Below are 27,312 nucleotides of genomic sequence, written 5' to 3'. Positions count from 1 at the left end.
CTCTGCTTTATTCCTCAGCTGCCAAGAACTCTTAAAATAAAGTAGTCACTTCTCTTTAAGGTTTTCATTATTTCCAGTCTATTATTCCACTTCTTTGTTGATGAGAGTCAAAAATCATAATAGTTTTCTCTCTTGTTTTTTTTTTAAGGAGGAAATTATCATTATACAACAAGAAATTATTAGTTACTCTATTTTGGAGGGAACTGGAACTAGAAGATATATAGATAATTGATTTTGCCATTACTATGTCAGTCTTACATGCCAGGCTTTTGATTGGTCTTATTCCTCATTTTTTTTTTGTCCATGTGGTTCTGAAATATACTGTAAAGAAATATTTCTTCCCTTTCTCCCTCCTTTTGTCTTCACCCAAATGCTGTCCGTGCTTGGTTCCTGAATTTTTTCATATATGTCTATCTTATTAGCACATAATACTAATTGTTCCATTTTTTTCTTTTGAATAATGTATGCCTTTTTAAGGCCATTTTCTAATTATGGATCCTAAATGATAAAGACTTGGTGATTATGGATCCCTTATTACAAAGAATCAGCAATTTTCCTGTGAAGACAAATTTGTCTCTTTGGATTAGAATCTCTAGCTGTGAATAAGTATCATAGAAGGCTTTTTCTTTATCCCTAATAATGTTAAGATTTTTTTCTTGTCAAAATTGAGCAGATGGAATAATTAATATACTTTTCATGTTTGTAGACCATATTTGGTAAACCTTTTGCCTTGTCTGACTCGAATAAGCAAGCGAACAGAAGAATCTGTACAAGAGACTTTGGCAGCTGCTATACCCAAAATTATGGCATCTTTTGGAAACTTTGCAAATGACAATGAAATCAAGGTATGCTTACTTTCTGTAAGTGCATGAACTTGAGAGTAATCCCATAGATTTGTGGTTTGTGACTAAGCAGTTTTTTGAGATTTACTGCTAAGGATTGTTCTATTTATTTATTTAAAGATTCTTTTTATCCCAATTACATGTAAAAACAATCTTTAAACATTTGTTTCTGAATGTTTTGAGTTCTAAATTCCATCTATTTCTTCCTCCTCTCCCCCTTCATGGAGAAGACAAGCAATTTGATAGGGGTATACCTGTGTGGTCATGGAAATCATATTTTAAGATAAATAAAGTTTCTGGTGAAATATATTTTCCATTTTTCAACTGATTCTAAATTTTGTCAGATTGAATTGAACTGATTGAAAATGTATCAGATTAGGAGCTTTTTGCCTTTACAATGTAATTTTTTAAAAGTGTCACTTAAGGTTGCTATTTTGAGACACAAAATTTAAAGGGTAATTATATGTGATTTAAAAATTTTTAATTTTTGTTTTTTTAACATAGAATTAATCTTTTAACTAGGTGAGAATATTTGAATCATATGATTCTTGGTATATAGGGAAGTAACAGCATGTAGAGGGTTTTTGAATCACAGGACTTGTTTCTGAATTTAGATTTGCTATCTCTGTGACCTTGAGTGACATTTTTTCTCTCTCCACTGTAATTTTGTGAGATATGGAGTTGGAATAGATTACCTGCTGTGTCACTTCCAGTTCTAAATCTTAAAACTTTTTAAAGGTAATTGCCAACTTTTTTGTACTTGTAACTACTGATCAGTGCTGGACTGATCAGGAGGGACCTACCTTTGAAACTGGTTAGTTGTATGACCAGAGACTTGTATTTAAATCCTGGGCATTGTAATAGGTATACCCTTTAACTATTACAGTATGCTACATGTACCATGGATGATGTTGGATGAATTGCTTTCCCTTTTTTCAGTTTGCTCATATATAAAATGGAAATAAAAATACCTAGAAAGTCTGTTCATAGAGTTATTGTAATGGTAAGAGGAGATAAAGAAATTTGCAAACTTTCAAGTACTATAGAAATGTCAGTTATTATTATTGTCATTGTCATTATTGTCATCCTCATCCTCCAAAGATTTCTGTCTTCTGTATTAGTTCCTGCCTAGATTTCTTTGGAGACAGTCTGAATTCTTTAAAAAACAAAACAAAACAAAAAAAATTGCCTTCCTTATTAGAAACAATACTTTTTATTGGTTCCAAGGCAGAAGAGTGGTAAGGGCTGGGCAATGGGGATTATGAGTGACTTGCCCAGGATCACAGGAAGTATCTGAGGCCAGATCTGAACCCAGGATCTCTTATTTCTAGACCTGGCTCTCTGTCCAATGAGCCACTTAGCTGTTTCCTCTGAATTCTTCTTTTTTTCTTATTCCTAATGTCTAGTGGTATTTCCTCTACATATTTGTATATGTATTCTCTGTCTCTGTCTGTCTCTGTCTCTGTCTCTGTCTCTCTCTGTCTCTGTCTCTCTGTCTCTCTGTCTCTCTCTGTCTCTCTCTGTCTCTCTCTCTGTCTCTGTCTCTCTCTCTCTCTCTCTCTGTCTCTCTCTGTGTCTCTATCTCTCTCTCTCTGTCTCTCTGTCTCTCTGTCTCTCTCTCTCTCTCTCCCCCCATCATCCATCTATCTATCTAGACCAGTGATGGGCAAACTTTTAAGGAGGGGGCCAAAGGAAAGGAAATACTCATCTGTCAGTCTGTTTCTAAGGCAACTCTTTCGAAGTTGCATTGTATTATAGCCTACTCATTGTATTCGTCAGATTAGGAATAATGTCATGGGGGCTGGATAGAATATTTCAGGGGGCTCATCTGGCCTGCGGGCCATAGTTTGCCCATCACTGATTTAGACATATGTATATCTTAGAATCAAAGAGGGACTTGGACTTGCAACTATTCTTGTCTTTGTGAAGAAGTGAATGGAGGCTAGTGGAGTCTCCTGGATCTTGACATCCTTGGAAGAACATGTAATTTCCAGGCATTTATAGAGAGCTCTGATGAATAGGGAACATGATTATCAAACCTGTTGGGACCTATTTGGAGTGGATAGTCAGGCATTATTCCCTAGTGGGGGCAGTTAGAGCCCTAGACTGGTAGATGGGAGATCTTAACTTCTACTCCCTGCTCTGCCACCAACCAACTATTTGGTAAATCAGTTTTCCTTATTGTTCTCATCTGTAAAATGGAATAAAGTGTGTAGATGATTTGTTAGGTCTCTTATAGTGGTGATAATTTCAGTTCTTTATTCTCTCTAGCTTTTGGTTGTGGGGAATTTAGTCCTTATTTTTAGTCTTTCTATATGCAGGAGATTGTTTTATTGACTAGCTTGAGGACTTTCACATAGTAGGTACCTAATGTACATTTGCCGAACAAAGATATGGCTTGGATGGTTCAGGACAGTGGCACTTTAATCATTCATTTTTCTTATAGTGATTAGAACTGTGGAACTTTTTTCATTCTCAGTATTTAGCACAGTTTGTAAATTTTCCATTCTTTTCATTGTATCAACAGCATGCATGTATAGAATCATGCTGTAGAAGCAGAGTCGGAAGGGAACCTTAGCGACCCTTTTACTCTGCTTTCTCATTTGACTAAAGAATCATTTGAGTTTAGGAGAGATTAAGTGTCTTACTCAAGGTCCTATAGTCAGCAGATGACTGAACTGAAGCTTAGTTCTGTGTAATCAGGATAGTGAGGAGATTTAAATCCATGATATCCCAGGAACTACTGAAGGAATGAAGGACTGTTATCCTAGAGCCAAAAAAAACGGAGGGGCCAGTATGAAAGCATTCTTCAAGTTGGTGGTAGTCGTTTAAAAGAAGGACCACTTTTCCTTTTCCTTTTTTTGGCTTTACAGAGCACTGAGTAGATTTAGGAACCAATAGTTAAAAATTAAAAAAAAAAGCAAGACTTTAGCTCAGTATAGCTGTTGTATAAATATGGAATGGTCTATTTAGATGGTAGTGAGTTCCCCATGCCTTGAGGTCTCTGAGTGTATGCTAGATGACCATTCTTGGATTATTGTACTGAGATTCCTCCCCTGGTATGGATAGAATGGATGACCTTTGAGGATCTTCCAATGCTAAGATTCTAGGATTCTAAAACCCACTCAGTTATGTGGAATTGGAATGCCCTTTGACTATGTGGTGCCTTGTGCAAAAAGGGCAAAAAATTATGGTTGGACTGAATATACAAGAGGGTGGTCTCCAGGAATTGATTTACTTCCAAATGAAAGACACAAGTCAGAATGACTTTTATGGTAGTTTATTTACAAATAGGAAGAGAGAGTGAAAGTAAGAAAATCAGAGAGAAGATAGGGCAAGATATCTAACCTAACACACTAAGTATTTTGCTCCAGTCCCTGGCTCAACCCAGGCAGGACTAATTAATGCTCAGCTAGAGGGACCTCAGCCTTGAGCTGAGGGCTGAGGGCCCAGGGATGAATAAAACAAAGGCTTTAGTCATGAAGTCTCTCTCAAGAGAAGAGTCCCTTCAGAAAAATACAGGATGGAGTCAGCCTTTTTCACCTTTTTCACTCACTGCATGGTAGTTCAAAGGGAGAGATTTTAAGAACAGTCTCACCAAGTCCAAGGTCTCAGGTCCAACTTGAGCTTGGAACTTTGAAGAACAAAGAAGTAGCTCCACAGGAAGTTGTAACTCCTTTTTAAAGGCTCTTCTTTTGCATCACTTCCTATGCATTCCTTCTATTTTACGTGTACTAATTACAGGCTAAAGCTTTGCTTTGAACTGCCTAGGGGGCAGTCATTTGGTTCTGATTTGTCACCCACTTCTGCACACCTGGGTTACAGACTTCCCCCACTCAAGTATAAGTGGGGTGTTTACACTTTTGGTGATTAAATCTAAAAATGGGCAGCGTAGAGTTAATCCCATCTTCACACTTGTTAGTCAGTTGACAGACATTTATTAAATGCTTATTCTTGTCCTTAGAGAACTTCACAGAATGGTTTTCTTTAGTTAAGAGTGTTCCCTGGAAATAAATTTTGGCTTAGTTGTGGAGGACTATCCTTCAATATTGGTTGGTTCAAATCTGTTCCTTGAAAAAAGTTTGGAGAATTTTCCACTAAGTAAGTTATCCCTGGAGCTACCTAGGTGACTTAGTGGATAGAACTCTGGGCCTGGAATCAGGAAGACTTGAATTCATATGTGGCCTTAGATACTTATTAGCTGTATGGCCCTGGGTAAATCACTTAATGTCTGTTTGTCTTCATCCATTAGAAGAGGAAGTGACAAACTACTCTAGTGTCTTTGCCAAGAAAATCCAATGGTGACTGTGGTCCATGTGTTCACAAAAAGTCAGACACAACTGAACAACAGCAACAGTAAAGTTCTCCCTAATTCCTAGTGTTTTGAAGATAAAAGAAAGTAATCAGTCTAAGAAATAGCATTGTGTGAAAAACTACCATTGAAAGTGATATAGGTCTGTATTGAGGATTTAAAACAAAGTTTTCCTTAGTAATAGGTCAACTGCCTAATGTGGTCATTTTAGAAGAATGACCAACCTAATTGGAAATTAAAGGAAAGACTTTAGTAGATTCAAGGTTTTAGAATTAAATGCGAAGGATTTTCATGATTGATTATCTTTATTTCTTTGATAGAATCAATCAGTTATAAAGTGCCTATTAGGTACTAGTAGGAATATAAAAGACAAAAATGAAACCTTCCCTGGCATTAAAGAGTACTATATGCTCCTGGAGGAGATAATATTATGTACAAAAAATATGTGCAGAATCTATACACTTAACAATCCAAATCAATTTTGAAGGTGATGGGAGCACAAGTTTGGGGGATTGGGAAAAGCTTCATATAGAAAGTGATTCTTTTTTTTTTTTTTTTAAACTCTTACCTTCTGTCTTAGAATTAATACTATGTATTCGTTCTAAGGCAGAAGAGTGATAAGGGCTAGGCATTGGGGGTTAAATGACTTGCCCAGGTTCACACAGGAACCTTATAGGAAATGTCTGAGACCAGATTTGAACCTTAGACTTCCTGTTTCTAGATCTGATTCTCAATACACTGAGCCACCCAGCTGCCCCCTAGAAGGTGATTCTTGAACTTAATTTGAAAGAAAAAAAGGGATTATAATAGGTGAAGATGAGGAGGGAATCCATTTCAGGAATAATGGATAACCTTTTAGTTGCTGCACAGAATATGTATAGATGAGCTAGCAAGTCAATCAGCAAGCATTTATTAAATGCCTACTATGTGCCAACTATCATGTATACTAAAACATAAAGAGTGTAACAATCCTTACTGGTAAGGAGCTTACATTTTTTTTATTTTTAAAAATTAATTATTTTAGTTGCATGTAGAAACAATTTTTGACAATTGTTTTCTGACATTTTAGGATTCATATTTCTTCCCTCTATCCCTTTTCCTCCTCCCTAAGATGGTAAATAGTCTGATGTAGGTTATACCAGTGCTTCATGCAATGTGTATTTCTATATTGCTCATGCTCTGACAGAAGACATTTATTACACATACAACTAAAAAAAAGCTCATGAAGGAAATTAGTGGAAGATGGCATGCTTTGATCTGCAGTCAAACTCCAACAGTTCATTCTTTGGCCATGGATAACATTTTCCATCATTGGTCCTTTGTGGATATCTTGGGAACTTGCTTTGCCAATAATAGTTAGACCTTCACAGTCAATGATTGTATGATATTTTTGTTACTGTTTATACATTGTTTTCCTTGTTCTGCTTACTTCATTTTCATCAGTTCATATAAATCTTATTAGATTTTTCAGAACTCATCCTGTTTGTCATTTCTTATGGTGCAGTAGTATTTCATTATGACCATACACCACATTTTGCTAATCCATTCCCCGGGCACTTACATTCTAATGGAAAAAATAACAGGTACATTTATAAGTATGTACATAAGAAGAAGTATTTTCATATATTTGTGTATATGTATATGTGTGTATTGACATGTGGAGTTTAAAATATCTCCAGCAGGGTGAAGAAAAAAATTATTAATAACATACTCTGTTTTAGGCATAAGTCTGCCAGAAACCATTTTATTTAATTTATCATTGTTCCATAGTCTGTCCATTTCCAGTTTGGAGGAAGAGGAATCACAACTGCCAAAATTCCTCACTCTGTTCCCCATTGACCCCTCCCCATGTGCTCTCACATATAACTTGACCTCAAATTATTTGAGATAACAGAGGGATATTGAATAAGGTTAAGATACAGTTACTTCAAAATGTAGCATTTCAGAACAATAATAATTACCCTGTTTTGTTGTTGACTATTTTAGTTCTTTGGAACAAACAAAGTGATCTGCTTCTCTAGGATCAGTACATTAATCTTTTCTCAGTAGAGAAGGATGGTCAGAGAGCCTTAGCTTCAGGGATTGGAAGAGGACACTGCTCTCCATAGCCTAATCACTTGAGGAGTTCAAAGGGAAATGATCTAAAAAAGATATGAGGTATTTTTTGTTGAGGTTTTAGTTGTCATCCTTATGTCTCTTTAAGAAGAGCCTTTTGTCCTATCCTACCTTTAAAACTAGAAGTCAGGAAAAGGCATTTTATATTAGGGAAATATCATTTCTAAATATTTCTAGATAAAATAAGAGGGCATATTTAATGTTTTCATAGGGACATTCAGTTTGAAATGTCTAATAGCAATGATTAATGTTTGCTTAAAGGTCAAGGAATAGATTGAATATATAGATCTATTGGTCATCTGTGTAGGGATGAAAGTTAATCCCATAGGCTAATATGGTTACCAAAAAAGGGAGTGTAGAAGAAGAGAGGCAGGACCTTGGGGAACACTGAGAGCTGAGTATGATGTGTAGATTATGAGATAGAAAAGGAAACTTAAGAAAAAACATTCAGACAGGTAAGATGTAAACTTGGGGAGAGTAATGTCAAGAACACCAAGAGAGGAGAAGAGTGTCTTGGAGGAGTAGATGATTATCAGTGTCAAATGAAGTAAAATAGGTCGAAAAGGATTAAGAATTGGAATTAAGACCATCAATTTTGGTATTTGCAGAATAATTGCTAACTTTGGAGAGATTCTCTTTCTATTAACTGTTTTTGTTTGCCTCTTAAGCATTTGCTAGATATGAACTTAGGACTTCCTATCTCTAGGCTTGACTCTAAATTCACTGAGCCATTGCTACTTCCCCTAATGAGCCCCTTAAATGCTAAATTTAATTGCTTTTTCTCTATCTCCATCTTTCTTGACCTTGACCTTGACCCTGTTGGTCACCCTTTTCTCTTTAGACTTCTGTGACACTGCTATCTCCTGGTTCTCCTCTTACCTGTTTGCCTCAGCCTTTTCAACCTTTACCTAGATCTCCATCTGTGTCAAACCTGTTACCATGGATGACCCCTTGGACTCTGTACTGGGTCCTTCTCTTGTTAATACTATTTCACCAGCTGATCTTATCAGCTCCAATGGATTCAACTCTTATCTTTATGTAGATGGTTATCAGATTTATTTCTCCACTCCAAATCTTTCTTCTGACCTTCAGTTTTGGACACTACCTATTGGCAACTGCCTACTGGATATCTTGAATTGGATGTCTCGTAAATAATGTCAACTCAACGTGTACCAAAACAGAACTCATTACCTTTCCTGACAAATTCTCCTCTCCTGATTTTGTTATTATTGAAGGAACCACCATCCTGTCTTGGATTGTTTTTCTTTCTGTTTCTGGCTGTTGCCTATCCCTGAAGCTCTCCTTCCTCATCTTGGCTTCCTAAATTCCTGTATTTCTTCATATCTCAGCTAAAGTCTTGTCTTCTGCAAAAAGAACTTTTTCCCTGTCCCTTTCAGTTCTAGTGCCAGTCTCCTGATAGTATTTCCAGTTTTTTTTGTTCATGGTGTGTAGTCATATACACATTGTTTCCCCCATTAGTTCGTGAGCTCCTTGGAAGCTAGGTTTGCCCTTTGCTTCCCCAGCTCCCCACACAGTGCCTGACCCTTAGCAGACAATAAGTGTTTATACTGACTGCAACACTTACCTCTTTATGTAGATGGTTTATTGAATTCCTGTGACTAAAAAAAGTTTTCATGTATTTGTCAGTTGATCATCTTCACTGTTGATAAATCTCTCTGCAGATATTTTGTCTAGCTCTTAGTTGACAAATGTTCCATTTATCTATTGAAGACTTTGTAATTTAGTAGGGCCAACTAGAGCTTGTGGCCCCCTAGAATAGACTAAAAACAACAATACAGGGTCAGCTCTCCACCATGATGAGGCATTTAGCAGAAGTTTGATTAAATTTATCTGAGACTGCTAGGTCTTCCATTGGTTAGAGCACTTTGCCTGGAGTTAGGGAGATCTGATTTCAAATTTGACTTTACACACTTACTAGCTGTATGACTTTCTGCATTACCTGCTCTCTGCCTCAGTTTCCTCAACTATAAAATGAGGATAATAATAACACCTATTTCCCAGGGCCGCTTTGAGACTCAAATGAGATATTAATAAAGTACTCAGCATAGTACTTAGCACCATGGTAGGTGTTTTTCCCCACTTCTTTTAAGAAATTGCTTGACTTCATCATTGTTAATTAAGGATACCAGCTTAAATTGTGGCTGTTATATAAGTGGATGCCATTTTGGCTCATTTATGAAGTTTATTTTTCAATAACTCTTTCCTTACGTCTTAGGAAGGATACTAAATATTGGTTCCAAGGCAGAAGAGTGATAAGGGCTAGGCAGAAAACGACTTGCCCAGGTCACATAGCTCAGAAGTGTAGGAGACCAGATTTGGACCCAGGATCTTACATTTCCAGGCCTGGTCATTTATCCACTGAGCCACCTAGTGGTGTGCCCCCCCCCCATTCCCTCCCCTCCATCTATCTCTTTTTGACTGTTTAAATCCAGAGAAGCCTGACTTTATATACTCTTAACTTTAATTGTATTTTCAAAGTAATGGTTATGGGGTAAAAGTATAATAATTATAAATTTACATTTAAATTGCAATGATAGTTTTTTATGAAAGTACTGTTTTTATGTGAATTTTGAATGGTGAGGAAATCATATTTTCTTTTTATTCTCTGTTCCTAGCTTTTCCTTTGGCAAGCTCCCTCCCCTTCCTTCCCCTCCTCTTCCTCTTTCCTTATCTGTAAAATGAAGGAGGTTGGATCAAATGACCTATGTCATTTTTCAGCTTTAACAGTTAATAAAGATATTAAAAAAAAGATATAAAGATATATATATATATATTTTCCATTCATTTAATAATGTTATAATTGTATTGATATTACGAATTCAAGAATTGATGAAATAGTTCCATCAAATTTCAGGAAAACTGTAAGTATATGAAAAATATTCCTTTGTCTTGATATAACTTACTTTAGTTTTTTGTAATTTTGTCATTGTAGGTTTTATTAAAAGCTTTCATAGCAAATCTCAAGTCAAGTTCCCCTACAATACGACGAACAGCAGCTGGATCAGCAGTGAGCATCTGCCAGCATTCAAGGAGGACACAGTATTTTTATACCTGGTTACTTAATGTACTTTTAGGTAAGATGAAAATTAAAAAAAAAAAAAAAAAAACCTCTTTACCATTTGTCTTAAAATTGATACTAAGTATTGGTTCCAAGGCAGAAGATGCATATATGGGCTACGAGGTCACACAGCTAGGATGTATCTAAGGCCAGATTTAACCCAGGGGTGAAAATAAAATGTTGAGGCATAGTAGAGGCTCTGTAGTTTTTTAGAAAGGAAAAAAAAGTTAATGAAAAGGTAGGAGGAAAAAACTAATGATGAAAGCCATTCTCTTAAACTGGATTTTTATGAAAACTTAGCCAGCTTTGTGGATCATAGCCCTGACATTTTCTGACTGGTTAATATTAAACCTGAAGAGGCATTATGATATAGAGGTAGAGAGTTGACTTTGGATCCAAGAAGACTTGGCCTAGCTCTGGCCCATACTGGCTGTATGACTCAGAGAGTCACTGAATTGCCATGTTTTCTCCCAGGCCATTCAGAATTAAAGTGGCAGAGAATAGCTTCTTCTTGGTTTTGGTGTTTTGTCTTCTGAGAGTTCCCTTCTGCTACTGAAGTCATAGGAAGTCTTTCTCCTTGTAGATACCACATTGTAACGTTCATAAAGGCCTTATGATTTCTCTAGCTTCCTTCAGCATTACTTAAAGTTTGGAGGTTTCCATGAGAGGCACTGCTTATATTTTCTTATTTTTTTCCTTGTAGTTTTCTTTAAAGGTTTAGCATAGATGTTACTACCCACTCTGTGAAAAATTTCCTTGACTCCAGGTTTTCAGATGTCCCTGGCTAAGAATAATTTCTCTTTCATCAAATTATTCTAGCACACTTTGTCTAGGTCTCTCTTTTGCCCTTATTGTAGTCTACTTCTTGTGTCACTGGTATCTCTCAGCTTGTAGACTATAACCTTCTTGTGGGTAAAGGCTCTATCTTATTTCATAGTTATCACATCAGTGCTTAGCAAATAGCTATTTTAAAGTTATTTTTTGAATTAAATTTGGGTAGTCAAAAATAATGGTAGTAGAAGACCCCAGTTGATAGAATGGGGATTTTAATAAAAATATTTCTCGAATGCTTGTTGTATTCAAGACCTATGTTCTGTTTAGTGGAGAATTCAAAGAAGAATAAGGCATATAGTCCTCAGCTTCATGGAGATTAAGGTCCAGTTGGATAGGTAAAAGAATGAAAGGACATAAGCAAGATTCTTATTTTGTTCTAGTGATGGAGCTATTACTTGCACCTGAGAAAACTGGAAGGCCTTTGCCAAAGTGAGATGAGGTTTGAAGGATGAGGAAGAATTGGACAGGCAGAGTTGGTGAGGAAGGATATATTAGGTAGAGAATAGAATATAATGTGAAGCTCTAGTTCAGTTCAGTTTGCAAGTATGGTGAAGCCCCTTTATGAAAATTCTAGACATTGACTCATAGTAGAAATGGGTGTTACTTTGAGTGATATTCACATGGTATTGTGCTCTTCAGGAGTGATGTCAGACTCGCATATGGGATGGCCCCATAAAACTTCTGACCTTCAACCAGATTATAAAGTAATTGGGAGGGGGCAGCTGGGTAGCTCAGTGGATTGAGAGCCAGGCCAAGAGACAGGAGGTCCTAGGTTCAAATCTGGCCTCAGACACTTCCCAGCTGTGTGAACCTGGGCAGGTCACTTGACCCCCATTGCCCACCCTTACCACTCTTCTGCCTTGGAGCCAATACACAGTATTGACTCCGAGACAGAAGGTAAGGGTTTAAAAAAAAAAGTAATTGGGAAATATGTGTATAACAAGATCAAAATAGAATACAGCATAGGTAATGTTAATTTATGCTTTTCTAAGTTAGTATGATGTCGTGAAGGATCCATTTCTATTTGAGTTTGACACCACTGTTTTTCACAGTAATAGGGATGTATTTTTTGCTTTAATAACCTCCTTTATTTTATTTTATTTTGAATATTTTCCCCTAGTTACATGTTTCATGTTCTTTCCCTCTCCCCCAAATTCCCCTCACCACCCCTTAGCCGACACACAATTCCACTGGATTTTACATGTATCATTGATCAATACCTAATTCCATATTATTGGTAGCTGGACTAGAGTTATCATTTAGTGTCTACATCCCCAAATATATCCTCTTCAGCCCATGTGTTCAAGCAGTTGTTTTTCTTCTGTGTTTCTCCTCCCACAATTCTTCCTCTGAATGTGGCTAGTTCTTTGCATTGCTGCTAGTAGAGAAGTCCATTATGTTCTATTGTGCCACAGTGTATCAGTCTCTGTGTACAATGATCTCCCGGAATATCCTCCTTTAAATGGAATATTTCTGTATTTGGAAGTTCTTCTCTTTTTGAAAATAACATAGCTGTTGGATGGTTAAGCTGTTAATTACTTGTTAACATCTTTGCTCTTTTATAGGCTTATTGGTTCCTGTTGAGGAGGAGCATTCTACTCTTTTTATTCTTGGAGTATTGCTCACTTTGAGGTATTTAATTCCCTTGCTCCAACAGCAAGTCAAGGACATGAGTTTGAAAGGGAGCTTTGGGGTCACACGAAAAGAAACGGAAATATCACCTTCTACAGATCAGCTCATCCAGGTAAACATTATGATTCTGAAATAATGATGGCAGTGCAAATATTAACTGTGTAAATGGCCAACAAAGAAGGTTCTGGGTGAGGTGAATTAACACTGAGGATTAGTCAGTCAAGAATATTGACTAAGGACCAACTATATGGCAGGCTCTGCTAGACTCTGGAGAGTAGTACAAAGATAGAAAATTTTTTTGCAAGTAGCTACATTCAGATGGAGGAGACAAGAACATGTAAAATACACATATTTGACAAGTATAAAGTAAGTAAATACAAATATATGCAAAATAATTGAATACATTGTAATTCGAGAGAGAGGATACTAACATTTGAGAGATCTGGAAAAACTTCATGTAGAGGATGAATGTTAAATGTTAAAGGAAGAAAGGGACTCTGGGAGATAGAGGTAAGGAGATAATGCTTTTTCCAAACATGGGAGTTAACAGTACAAAGGCTTAGGGATTTAGGGATGGCAGTTGGTGTGCCTCTTGTATAGGGAACAAGAGGAAGGCCTGTTTGGCTGGATTACAGAGTATGTGAGGGAGAATAATGTTTAATTAGGCTGGAAAGACAGTTTGGAGCCAGGTTGTAGAATAGTCTTATCTTAGAAGCAATAAGAAGTCATTGGAATTGATTGGTTGATTTACTTGGCCAGATTTGCATTTATGGAAAATTACTTTAGCATCAGTGAGAAGGATGGATTGGAGTAGACACAGTTAGGAGGCTGCTATAGTAATTTAGGCAATGGTTGATAAAGGTCTGAACTAAGGCCATTGCTGCATGAGCAGAGGCAAGTGTCAGAAGAGATGTGGAAATAGATATGGCAAGATTTGGCCACTGCCTCAATTGCTAGAACGAGGAAAACTGAGGACTTGAAGAGTTTTAGACATGCTGTGGTCCTGAGGACCTCATTTAGACATTTAAGATGTCTCTGATACATCTAGTTTGAGATTACCAATACATAGTTACAGATGTGGGACTGAAGCTCACATAAACCAGTAATATGTTGGCCATGGGTAGATAAGGACTTCTTATACAGGCATACGTTATAGATATTTGTGGGTCTGATTCCAGACCACTGCAGTAAAGCAAATATTACAATAAAGTGAGTTTGCCCTATATTGGAGTCTATTCAGTGTGCAGTAGAATTGCATTTAAACAAGCAATATGTATACCTTAATTTAAAAATGTTGAGTTGCTAAAACAAATGCCAGTCATCACTAAGCCTTCAGGGAATCATAATCTTTTTGCTGCTTGGGGGTATTTTATTTAATGGCTGTTGACTGATCAGAGTGATGGTTATTCAAGGCTGGGTTGACTCTGGAAGTTTCTTATAAAAATACAACAATCAAGTTTAACCAAATCAATTGACTATTTTTTTCACTTGTACAATTAGAGGCTATGTAGGGTTATTAATTGACCCAATCTCAATATTGTTGTCTCTCAGGGAACAGGGAGGCCTGAGAAGAGGGAGAAAGTTTAATACATGCCTTATCTGTTAATCTATCCATCTCCCTACCTTTCTTTATCTTTATCTGGAAAACAAGTGGTGATCATGAGGGAGTGACCTGACTCCATCAAAATTAGTTGATAGAAACATCCATTCTCTCAGAAAGGGTTCCAGTTCAGAATGCCTTGGCTCACTAAAGAACTCTGAGGTGGGTCAAATCATTGGATTTGAAATCGATTATGGAAGGGTGGGTCAAATGTAGTTGGGCATAGTTGTTACCAAAGAAGAGGTCGATTGTTTGCTTTTCTGCTTTTAAAATATGGTCATATTTCCTTTTTTTTAAAACATGGTTACAGAACGGTAGATCAGGACACTCTATAGTTATATTTTGCCTGGGTCTTAATAAAGTATTTGACAAAGTCTTCCATTATTCTTGTGTAAAGATGTAGAATGTACAGTAGATATCTAGATGGATTTGGAAATATATATATATTATAAGATGTGGTGACTTTCTAATGTTGGCCTAACATGTGGTTGGTGGATTTTTACATTTATAGTCCTTCAGGGTGACACAAAATAATTGTGGTTCCTGTTCCCCACTCACATATGCATAGTCAAGCAGAAGAAATCCACATCTTGGCCATGTATGAAAATTCTCTCTCTCTTTTTTTTTTTTACCATGAGCCTAGCTCTCTATCCATTGTGCCTTTATATTTTTATTATTATCAATGACTTGGTTAAAAAGCATTATTGGTATGCTTGTAAATGATCTAAAACTTGGAAAGACACACTAGATCAGTGATTCCCAAAGTGAGTGCTACCGCCCCCTAGTGTGTGCTGCAGCGATCCAGGGGAAGCGGTGATGGCCACAGGTGCATTTATCTTTCCTATTAATTGCTATTAAAATTTTAAAAAAATTAATTTCCAGGGGGCTAAGTAATATTTTTTCTGGAAAGGGGGTGGTAGGCCAAAAAAGATGATAGTCAAGAGTTAATAAGTTCTTGAAAGACTGAAACATTGGGCCAAATCAGATGTTATATTTAAGAGAGAGAAATATAAAGACTTCTACTTCATTTAAACATTTTTTTAAACTCTTACCTTCTATCTTGGAATTGATATCATGTATCGATTCCAAAGCAAAAGAATAGAATAAGGGATTAAGTGACTTGCCCAGGGTAACATAGCTAGGAACTATATGAGTCCAGATTTGAATCTAGGACCTCCTTTCTCCAGGGCCGAATCTCTGTCCATTGAAACACCTCACTGCCCCTTTATACTTCATTTTTCAAAAACTTCATTTAAGAAAATGTAAAAAAACAAAGATCAGTATGTCTGTTTAGATCAGTGATGGGCAAACTATGGCCTGTGGGCCCCTGAAATGTTCTATTTGGCTAGGCAACATTATTCCTAATCTGACGAATACAGTGAGTAGGATACAGTACAATGAAACTTTGAAAGAGTTGCCTTAGAAACAGACTGACAGATGAGCATTTCCTTTTGCCCCCTCTTTAAAAAGTTTGCCCATCATTGGTTTAGATCAGAGGTCGGTAACCTTTTTGGACGTGAGAGCCATAAATGCCACATTTTTAAAAATGTAATTTCGTGAGAACTGTACAGTGCTCACAGTGCGTGTTCCTGTAACAGCGCCTGAAAAAAAATGCACTTTATGGCTCCTGCAGAAAGAGCCATATCTGGCCCTCAAAAGAGCCATATGCTGCCAACCCCTGGTTTAGATCATCATTTCTTAAAAAAAAAAAAAGATTTTAGGCTACTATAACCTAAATATAAGTGAACAGTGTGTTATGGCAGTTAAGAAAGTTTTCTTTAGAATAATGAACTGGAGGAATTCCATGTGAACTGGAATGACCTCCAGGAAATCGAATGTAATGGACTTCTCTACTAGCAGCAATGCAATGATCCAGGACAATTCTGAGGGACTTATGAGAGAGAACGCTAACCACATCCAGAGGAAGAACTGTGGGAGTAGAAATGCAGAAGAAAAACAACTGCCTGATCACATGGGAGGATGGGGATATGACTGGGGATGTAGACTCTAAACGATCACCCTAGTGCAATTATCAATAATAGGGAAATAGGTCTTGATCAATGAATGACACATGTAAAATCCAGTGGAATTGTGTGCCGACTATGGGTGGGAGGAGGGGAGAAATAGAACATGAATCCTATAACCATGGGGAAATGCTCTAGATTAATCAATTAAATAAAAATTAAAAAAAGAAAAAGAAAAACCAAAGAAAAAAAAGAAGAAAATTTTCTTCAGTTTTCTTAATAAAGCGATAGTCCTATCATATTGTTTTATTTAGACCACATAGAAAACTTTTGTTCAATTCTAGCCACCCCATTTTAGGAAGGACATTGACAAAATAACATTTGTAGGAGGAGAACCAGTCAGGGTAAAGGAAGCCCTTTTGTTCATGATATCTGAATAAATGACAAAATATTACATGATGACTCTGCCAATAATTGTACTAAATTCTGGGGTTACAAATAGAATAGGTGGTGAGTCAGAGGCCGCTGCCTATGTGCTCACACTAATTCAAGGGAGGCATCACATAAAACAGTCCAGAGTCAGGCAGATGGAAAGTCTGATAGATCTTAAGGTAGATGGAAAGATCTAGAAGTCCTGAAGGAACAACTTAGGAGGCAATTTTAGGGGAGATAATAAGGCTTAGAGGTTCTGCATTTCATTTGAAGGAAAAGAGTTGTCAACCTATCTTATCCAATCCCTATAAGTATCCTGGGAAAAGGGGGTGGATAAGGGTGGAAGATCTGTTCTCACCCTCCCCCCACCCTTTGTGTCAGGTTTTCCTGCTTCCTCATGGGTTCTGGGATATCTTGGGTTTGGTTAGAAAAGGGGAAAAGGACTTGGGAATATTCATGCGGAGAAGGGAATATAGAAGCATTTGAATTGGAAAGGCTGACATGACTAGAAACTTTAGAAGTCTTAGATGGCCCCACAGGGCAGAACTATAAGCAGTGGGTGGAAATGCAAAGAAGCAAATATGGGCTCCATATAAGAAAACATTTCCTAGAGATTAGAGACATCTGTAACTGTCTGGGGCTGCCTTTCAAGCAAAGCTAGAATGACTATTATTTAAGATGTGTTTGTAGAGAACATTCTTTTATAAGTATGATTGGGTTAAGTCACTGAGGTCCCTTCCACTATGAAATGCTGTGGTTCTGTGATTTCTTTGGACTTAGATTCCTCTTCAGTTTAACTACAGGGATTGAACTAGATGATTTTTAAAGGTCCCTTCTAGTGCTTAAAATTTATAATTCTTTTTTCAGGATTATAGGATATTAGGTGATCTTGTTCTGTAGGAGCAAAAATTTTTTTGTGATACATATTTTTCTTCATAATCATTTTATTTGGCACTCATACTAGCACTAATGAATTAAAAAATTCCATTTCTGAATGAAATCCTAATATATATATCTTCATATAACAAGAGGTCACTGAGTTAAGGATTTTTGATTACTCATGTAGGTCTCATCTCATGTAGTTTGGACAACGGAAACTCATGGGCATAAAACTAACCTTCTCCTTTCAGCCTCCCCCCACCTAAAATAAACAAATAAATAAATAGATACCTTCTGCTGTGGCTTTTTTGGTTCTTAGGTATATGAATTGACCTTGCATTACACTCAGCATCAAGACCATAATGTTGTAACTGGAGCATTAGAACTATTGCAGCAACTTTTCAAAACACCTCCTGCTGAGCTTCTCCAAGCCCTGACTACTGCAGGTGGTTTTGGACAGGTCAATGTGACCAAAGAAGAATTTAGTAGAAGTCGCAGTGGGAGTATTGTAGAACTTATAGGTAAGTTATTTGGAATATTAACTTTTCCGTTACTTTCTGGATGATGTATTTTCCATTATTTATTTAATTTTCGTAGAAGTATTATTTATATTACTTATTTTATTTAAAAATAAATATCAAAATATATATCTCATTTTAAGATTCCTTTGTACTTGAAATATCATAATTTAGTATATATATTTTAATAATCATTAAAATACCAACAAAATTCCCATGCCATTTTGCTTCTTGGCTTTTCAGGTATAGTCTTAATGATCTGATAGACTTATAAAGACTGCTTCCAGAACACTGGAGTTTTACTGCTATCTATAGTTTCTGCTTTTATTCAAATTACAGCTTAACAGAATTATGTTTGATCTTGTTACTCTTCTGCTTTCTAAAATCCACTGGCTCCCTATAACCATTAGGCACAAATGCTCACTCTTCTGTCATTTCAAATCCATCACAATCTATTTTCTGCTCTGGATTTGATTTTCTTTTACATACTCTAGAATGTAGCCAAATTGACCCTACACTTTCTTAAACATAACATTTGTTGCAGATCCCACATTTCCTCAAGAGCTCAGCTCAAATGGTACTTCTTAAATGAGACCTTTCCTCATTCCCCGTAGCGGCTGCTGCATTTCTTTTTTTTTTTGTATTTTGTGTATTTTAAAATTTATGCGTATTGTGTTCTCCTCAGTATACTGTAAATTTTTTGAGGACTGGAACTTTTAGTTTTATATCCTCAGTGCCTAGCACAGTGCTCAATACATAGTAGGTGGTTAATAAAGGCTTATTGATTGATAAGTGTGTGTTTTAATATTAATTTATGCTTTAATATCATTAGTTACCTATGAAACAACTCAATTCTTGTGATTTGAAAAATTTTATTTAATTAACTAATTTAGAAAATTTCCCATGGTTACATGATTCATGTGCTTTCCCTCACCTCCTTTCACCCCTCTCCCATAGCCCATGAGCAATTCCACTGTCTTTACATGTGTCATTGATCAAGACCTATTTCCATATTATTAATATTTGCACTAGGGTGGTTGTTTAGAGTCTACATCCCCAATCATATCTCCGTCGACCCATATGATCAAGCAATTGTTTTTCTTCTGTATTTCTACTCCCACAGTTCTTCCTCTGGATGTGGCCAGTTTTCTTTCTCATTAGTCCCTCAGAATTGTCCTGGATTATTGCATTGCTGCTAGTAGAGAAGTCCATTACATTTGATTGTGCCACAAACAACTCAACTCTTAATATTCACTTAGATTTTGCTGACACTTGGTTGTCTTATTCACTGTACTATCAGAATGTTTCCTATTAGAACCAACATTCCTTTTGTTCTGTAGACATTTATGTAGTTGTTCCTGTGACTAATATTGCTGACCCTATAGCTGTCCATGTTTATATCCCAGGGCTACAAAGGCAGGTTTATATTCCTTTTGTCAGTTTGGGTTTTTAGGGTTTTGAATTGTATCCTGGTCTTCCTTTATTTTGGGGCCCTATTTTACAAAGTGAGTAACTGCTTTTCATTAATATCTGTGAGATGGAGATAGGACCAATGTTGGCCAGCATTTCAATTTTCCTTTACAGTCTTCCCATTTCCTTTTCTGTTCCTTAATCTTTATTACTCTACTTCTCAACCATTATGGTTGCCTACATTCTAAAATTACTTGGTTCTTTTCCCAAAGTAAGACATTACATCTTCTCAGTAAAGTTGATCACAACTAGATGTTGTGGGGGGGCAGGAAGAAGCGTGACTAAATCCATTGACTCTAGGATGTTAATAATTAATAGCTTTTACCTTTTTCTGGAGTATTTGCATTCCAAAAGGTGCTTTTAATTTTGATTGGTGGACTTTTGGAATTCTGTGACTTAATAAAGAATTTTGTGCAATATAAGTAAGACATTTTGAGGCTTAACCACCATGGTGGGGGTGTCACCCTCAGTTATGGGAGTCTAGAAGTGATCAGATGTTGAATACTTGGGAATATAAACAAACTAGCATTGGCTGTAGTTAGATACCTTCACTTAAATCCTAGGTCTACCATTTCCTTTGTTGCTTTGGAAAAGTCACTTTTCTTTGGGTTTCATTTATCTTGTCTATAAAATTGAGTTAGACGAGATAACCTCCTTCCCACTGGCTTTAAATCTTAAGATACTAACAAGCTTTCTGTTCTCGACTCTCAGCAAATCAGTGCTGTTCACCATGTCCCTTGTTATGGACATGGCCCTTGGCTACAAATTGGGGATGCAATTATAAAGAATTGGTTTCTGCCTTTAAGGAACTTCTCTTTTGTTTGAATGGTCTTCTTTATCTCTTATTATTTAAACTCAGTAAAGCTTTTCTGACCACATTTTTCCCACTTTACTTAAAGTTCCTATCCCTGCCATGTTTCTTGGTTCTTCTTGATTTCTCTCTGTAATATGGCTTTGGCCCCAGGTCCCTGTTGCTTAGTTATGTTCCTGGGTGATAATCCCTGCCTTTGGGCATAATTTATAAAGATCATCTTTGATTTGGAAAAGCCTTTCTTTACTAAGGAGTCTTACCTCTTGGGTTCTAATTGGTCAGCTGAAATGCTTCCATCAAGCCCCTGCCTACCAAATTTTGTTCACTTATACTCTGCATTTTTTGTTGTCTTGACAGCTTAGGCAAATTAGAAGAAAATTGACTAGAAGCCCAGTTATTGCCCAATTTGAATATAAATATCATTGTTAATTCAGCATTAAAATGTTGAACCATTTTCTAATAATAAAAGCAGCTAATATTTATGTAGTGCTTACTATGTATATGGTTCCATATATTGAAATATTGCCTTACCTATGAAATGTTTGTCTTCATGAATTTGGAAGATTTTTAGAATTTTATATATATGTTTTCACTAAAGAAAACTTATTTTCCAGTTCATTATTCATGCTATATTTAATTATTATCAAATATCCTAATGTTTCTGATATGTTGTGAAATGGGTCTTTCATGTAATTAATTAGGTGGTTTTATATCTTGGGTCACATTTAATTTGGGTTTGTGATATTTAATGTAATTTTAAGATTCTCAAACTAGAGTACTACATAGATATTATATCCTTAATCACTATTTATGGGATATGTTTGCTATTTTCTAGTTTGCATGAATTTTGGCTTTTTTGATGCTATTGAAAATTCCTTCCTGATTTCAGCAGCCAATTTTCTTACTTTTGATCTGTTGCTCTCTATGATTTGCAGCTGGAGGGGGGTCTTCATGCAGCCCTGTTCTTTCAAGAAAGCAAAAAGGTGATTATTTTAAAAAGTCAGAATCTTGTGTGATCTTATTCTTTTCTTTTTCTTCATAGTATATTGGATTCTGTTTCCATCATTTATTTTCTTTCTCTTTTCATAATATATTGGACTCAGTTTCATGTCTAGCCTCTTTTACCTTTGAAAATATTGCTGAAATCCTTGATAATTGGGCCTGGGCTCTATTATTTTCAAATTTGGCTTATTTTTGTTTAAATTTTCTATTGCTAAAGGTAAAGTGCTTTGTTTGGTATTGCACAGGTATATCTGATATAGTTTGTACCTATAGTTTTGTCCAAAATAGTTTCACAAAAACTCATTTAAGACATTATATCTATATCTATATCTATATCTATATCTATATATCTATATATATATAACCTTATCATAAGTCAATTCTACTCATCTCAGTTATTCTTGGGTACCTCTTTCTCTTTGGCTAACATACCTTGTCCAGTCTGGTTTTCTGAATCTGCTTTCTCCCCTTTGCTCAATTCTAGCCTGGAACTCTGATCCTCTATTACAGCCTCAGGTTGCTATAAAAATTTCTGGACTTTTTTTTTTTTTTTTTTTAGCCTGAATTTTGCATGCCTAGGATATTTTTCCCATTTGTGAAGCATTATTATTTTGAAACTAGCTGCCCTATAATGTAATTTTTCTTAAGGTAACATTCTTGTGGAATTAATTAATAATGCTAATCAAGTATATCTCTGTATTAACTTGATTTTGCTTAGACAAAGAATATTTTCAAATTGTTTTTTTTTCCTTCTTAGAATACTGAGCCCACCTGTTATCTTTCTTAAACTGGAGCCCTGTTATCATTTTGTCAGCCATATTTTGAAATCTTGTGCAAAATATGTTAATTTGACATCTATTAATGCACATCTAACCTAATCATATGATGTGCTTGTACATGTTGTAAATCTTTGAAATGCCATTTTCAGTTTCTTGTTCAGTCTGAATGCTCTTTTATTTGAAGGACATTCTCTCATCTTCTATTTGAAATCTTGAAAGTGACATTCTTTTTTTTTTCATTCATTTGTTCATCGAAAAAACTTTTTTAATAGTTGACTATTGTGTATAGTTCAAGATGCTTTTTATATGATTGGTTTGCAAATTTTATTTTCCACAGTAGGAAGTTACTATTTAATGATGGGTCTGTGCATGGCAGGATCAGAGTGGATTCAGAAGAATTTTTCCATTAGTTAATAATCTAGATATTTCATAACTTTTGTGCCATTGCTGCATGAAGTTCTTGAAATTCATAGTTTAAGAGCTAACATTTATATGGTGCCTACTATGGGCCAGGTAGCAATTTGCAATTATTATTTCATTTAATCCTCACAACATTGAGAGGTAGGTACTGGTACTATTATTATTCCCATTTTATAGTTGAGGAAATTAAAGCAAACAGATTAAGTGATTTGCCCAGAGTTTTATATCTAATGAGTGTTTGAAGCTAAATTTGAATGCAGGTCTTCCTGACTCCAGATCTAGCCCTTTGTCTGCTGTGCCATCTTGCTGCCAGTTTAAAGTATTTATTACTACTCCTTGATATACCTTAAAAATGCCTAGTGGAAACCCTTCATTAAAAAAAAAAAAGTATAATTCTTTAAAAAAAAAATCTTCTTGGAAATTGAAGTATTTTTTCCCCAGTGCAAAGAAATAATTTTCTTACTCCTTTGTTCTTGTCTCAGTTTAGTTACATTTTCTTATAGTGATGAACTGTAAAGTTAGCTATAAAGTGATGAGTAATTAGGAAAGCAACTGCTTGACTAGAAGAATTTGACCTGGTTTAGGTTCATTGCCCCATGTTAAAATGGGTAGAACAAAGGAAATTGTCCTAACCTTTTTCTTCAGATGATTTAAAAACACTACAATAAAAAGTTGTTGTCTTAATATTGTTAAAAACTTGAATTCTTGAGTTTTCTGCTTTGAAGTTCCCCCATTTTACAAGTTAATTGACTTGTGGGCATTCATGAAATTGTAGCCATGTTTAGCAGACCATCAACATTTTTGTAATAGCCAGAGTTGGGGCTTTTTTACATTTTTCTCTAAAATGTTTTATTCATATAGTTACTTGTCATTTACTGCAGAATATTTTGTACTTATTTAAACAGTAATACAATAGTTCGTTTAGTTTTTAAAATTCTTTATTGAGATGCTCATTGCCATTTTGACCACAGCATGACAGTTTTTTTTTTAAACCCTTACCTTTTACCTTAGAATCAATATCATGTGTTGGATCTAAGGCAGAAAAGTGGTAAGGACTAATCAATGGGACTTGTGATTTGCCCAGGGACACACAGCTGGGAAGTATCTGATGCCATATTTGAACCCAGGACCTCCTGTCTCTAGGCCTGGTTCTCTTTCCACTTAACTACCCTAGCAGCCTCCAGGTGACAACATTTTTTGCCATGAGAGGTCTTGCCAAAGGAAGTGTGTATTTTGATGAAGTCACAGGCTCCTGAAGTATTGAAAATATTTTAAAATATTTAATTTAACTCTTAACAGTATAATCAAGTAAACCTACATGTGCAACTATTTACTTTAAATAAATTTCTATGCCTATTATATCTTTATTGCTCCTTCTGTATTTCCTATCTCTTTTTGTTCATTTCTTTGTGTATATGTACATGAATATTTTTATGGGGTAGTAGTTTTTGCCCCTTTTGCTTATTAACATTTTGTGAAGTATTTTAAAGCAAGGGATCTCACAAATACTTGGACATGGTCTACTAAGGAGATTGTAGTGTGAATAAAATTAATAATTACATAACATATAACTTATCTTGCAAACCCGAAGTGTCTAAATATTGGATTTTATTATTATTATTAGTTTGTCCTGGATAATAATTATATTACTCATAGCTTTGGGTATATGTTTGGATTCATGTTTTCTCCTGAAATAGAATTTGTTTTAAAAAACTGTGAAAAATACTTTTCGAAATTGGAAGCCACAGTTCCATAGGTTCTGGCTGTCACAGTTACAGTATTAATTAATCTGAATTGTAGAAAGCATTTATGGAGATTCAAAATGAAATAAATTTGATGAAATAAACTCTTATTCAGTGAGTTCACATTTTATTATTTTAAAGAATTTTATTGGTGTCCTTTGTTTTACCCATGATTCCATGTCTACTACTCCTTTTTTCCATATCATCGCTTTGATATTTCCCTTTAAAAAATCAAAAACAGTTAAGTAACTACAATGGATGCACAGACCATCTCAGCTTGACAGTCTCTGCAACATTCTTCACTCTTAATTCTCCATTTTTTCAAGAAAGTAGAGGGATACACTCCACATTTACTTGTATCATTTCTGTGGTCAAGGATGGTCATTGCACAGAATTTTAGTTTAACAGGACTTATGTATTTTTCTTTTTTTCTTTTTTAAGTTTAGGTATTTTTCTAAGGTAGTATACTTTATTAATTGAGCACTGTACTTTTAAACTATTTTCTCTAAACTGTTGTTTATTTGAATAGCATCAAAGATTTCCTTAATGTTTTAGGGATAGTCTTTTCCACTAGTAGTATCAGCAGTGTCTTGATTTCTATAGTGCTTTAAAGTTTCAGAAATCTTTTTCTCACAAGGGCTTGGTGAGATAAGGTTGCTGTAAGTATATTATCTCCATTTTACAGAAGAGATAATTTCACTTTGGGATCCCTTAATATTATCTTCTTGTTTAATTATAGATGAGTAGGCATATGTCTAGCTTCTCATAGGATGTCTATAACCAAGGATTTGAACCCAGGGCTTTTCAGTCTCCAGACCTAATGGTCATTTTATGACACCATAATGTCATAATTTCAAAATATGGTTGTTAATGGAAGTAGCAGTATTCATAGTACTGTGGGTAAATCACTTTACAAATGTCAAATTCTATATGAATATTAATTTGTTAGAGTTAAGGTAATAAGAAGAAGTGAATTAAATCTTTCCATGATTTGAGATTTAGAAATGTGCTTTTTTTGATTCAAGAAGACTCTAGGATTTTTTAGGAAAACTAAAAGGGAAATTATTATCATGAGGAAATCAATTCCTAATTCACAGTATAGTGTCTCACACTCAGCCCTTAATAAGTAGTTGAATTTGATCAAATTTAATTCTGGCATCATTTATCAGGTAAAGTGCTCTTAGGAGAAGAAGAAGGCTTAGAAGATGACCCAGAATCAAGGTCTGAAGTGAGCAGTGCAACATTTGCAGGTAATTTAGCATTTTAGCTTTATTTAGAAGTTGATCTGGCTTTAACTTTTAAATTCCCTACTGTGATCACCATATACTGATTTGATCAACTTTTACCCATGCCAGTAGAGGGAAATAGTAAATCTAGTTTTCTAAACTATTTAACTCACATTTCCTTTTCTTCTGGCTTCAGTCTTTTGAGGAGGAGGGATTTGTTCCATGCATCTCTTGATATCTACTGCTGGGCACCTTTCTCTAGAAATGGAAATTCTAGATTAGACTCATCTGGTACAATTTCAGAAGTCAGTAGAGAGGCTGCTGTTTTTTTCACTTTGGAATCCCTTGTTGCTCTTTTCCTGTTTAATGACATTTCCTTTTCCATTGATGATTGGTAAATGTTCATTTCAAAATGACTTTGCATTTCCAGAGCACATGCCTTTGTTGGAACAGAGAGATGATGAGAGGTGCTATCATTCTTGCATATTATTTACATTATTCTCCTTCAATCAATTAGCTAGTTGACAATAATTAAATACCTACCATGTGCCAGTGATTAAACATTTTTTAAGATCTCATTTTGTGTCAGGCACAACAGAAAGAGGGAAGTTTGGAAGAAGAAATCTTTTTTGGAAAGGTAATTCTGTTTTGGACAGGTTGAGATATCTATAGGACATCAAGTTCAAAATGTCCAAAAGGCCATTTTGAGGTGAGACTGGGGCTCAGATATGTGGTTCTGGGAAAAATGAGGTGACTGTTTGAAAAAATGGAGAGAAGAAATAATTCAAGATCAAGCTTTGGGGGTTTGCTCTCAGCATGTGGGCCTGACATGTTGATTGATCTATTAAAGGAGATTCAGGATTAAAGCAGATTTGGGAGGTTCTTATTCAAATCTGGCCTCTGACACCTCCTAGCTGTGTGACTCTGAACAAGTCACTTAACCAACCCCCATTGTCTAGCCCTGACCATTCTTTTGCCTTGGAACCAATATATAGTATTAATTCTAAGATGGAAAGTGTGGGTTTAAAAAAAAAAAAGGATTCAGGAGCAGAGAGATTAACAGAGGAATCAAGGGGATAGCAATGTCACAAAAACTGCATTTTAACTTTCTTTTCTTTCAGCCTCAATGAAGAGTGAAATCACGGGAGAATTGGCTTCTTCATCAGGTGTGTCAACTCCTGTCTCCACAAGTTCAGCCGCTGATTCCACAGGTCACGATATCATCACGGAGCAGCCCAGATCACAGCATACTCTGCAGTCGGACCCCGTTGATCTGACTGGCTGTGACTTGACGAGCGCAGCCACAGATGGGGATGAAGAGGATATGCTGAGTCGCAGCTCAAGCCAGATCAGCGCCGTCCCGTCCGACCCTGCCGTAGACATGAACGATGGGACCCAGGCTTCCTCGCCAATCAGTGATAGTTCACAGACCACGACAGAGGGGCCCGATTCAGCTGTGACCCCTTCAGACAGTTCTGAAATTGTAAGTGTGTAGCGGGCAAAGGGGCAGCCCCAGGCCTCACACCTCCTCCACGCAGGGCCTGGTCTGGATAAGTTGCTTATTCTCTGTCTTCCCATCAGTCCCCAGCCAGTAACAGTGAAAAAGGTCGGCCCAGCATGCCTTTTAGAGATGGCCCGATATTATACCTTACTGG

The 27,312-nt window shown here is 36.0% G+C and overlaps 1 protein-coding gene across 1 annotated transcript in view; it reads left to right on the top strand.

The window, feature by feature from the left end:
- HTT (huntingtin) overlaps window positions 1–27,312 on the top strand; it is a 196,843-nt gene that overhangs the window by 17,649 nt on the left and 151,882 nt on the right. Inside the window, exons 8-14 of the mRNA XM_044681771.1 lie at window positions 707–845; window positions 10,223–10,364; window positions 12,748–12,926; window positions 18,009–18,210; window positions 21,424–21,471; window positions 25,601–25,681; window positions 26,779–27,140. Of these exons, the coding sequence (XP_044537706.1) occupies window positions 707–845; window positions 10,223–10,364; window positions 12,748–12,926; window positions 18,009–18,210; window positions 21,424–21,471; window positions 25,601–25,681; window positions 26,779–27,140 (1,153 nt within the window). The remainder of the gene's footprint in view (window positions 1–706; window positions 846–10,222; window positions 10,365–12,747; window positions 12,927–18,008; window positions 18,211–21,423; window positions 21,472–25,600; window positions 25,682–26,778; window positions 27,141–27,312) is intronic.

The sequence above is a fragment of the Gracilinanus agilis genome, chromosome 6 (assembly GCF_016433145.1).
Source record: "Gracilinanus agilis isolate LMUSP501 chromosome 6, AgileGrace, whole genome shotgun sequence".
In the NCBI taxonomy this organism is placed as follows: domain Eukaryota; kingdom Metazoa; phylum Chordata; class Mammalia; order Didelphimorphia; family Didelphidae; genus Gracilinanus; species Gracilinanus agilis.
Note: the sequence above shows the minus strand (reverse complement) of the source record. Positions and strands in the feature narration are given on the sequence as shown.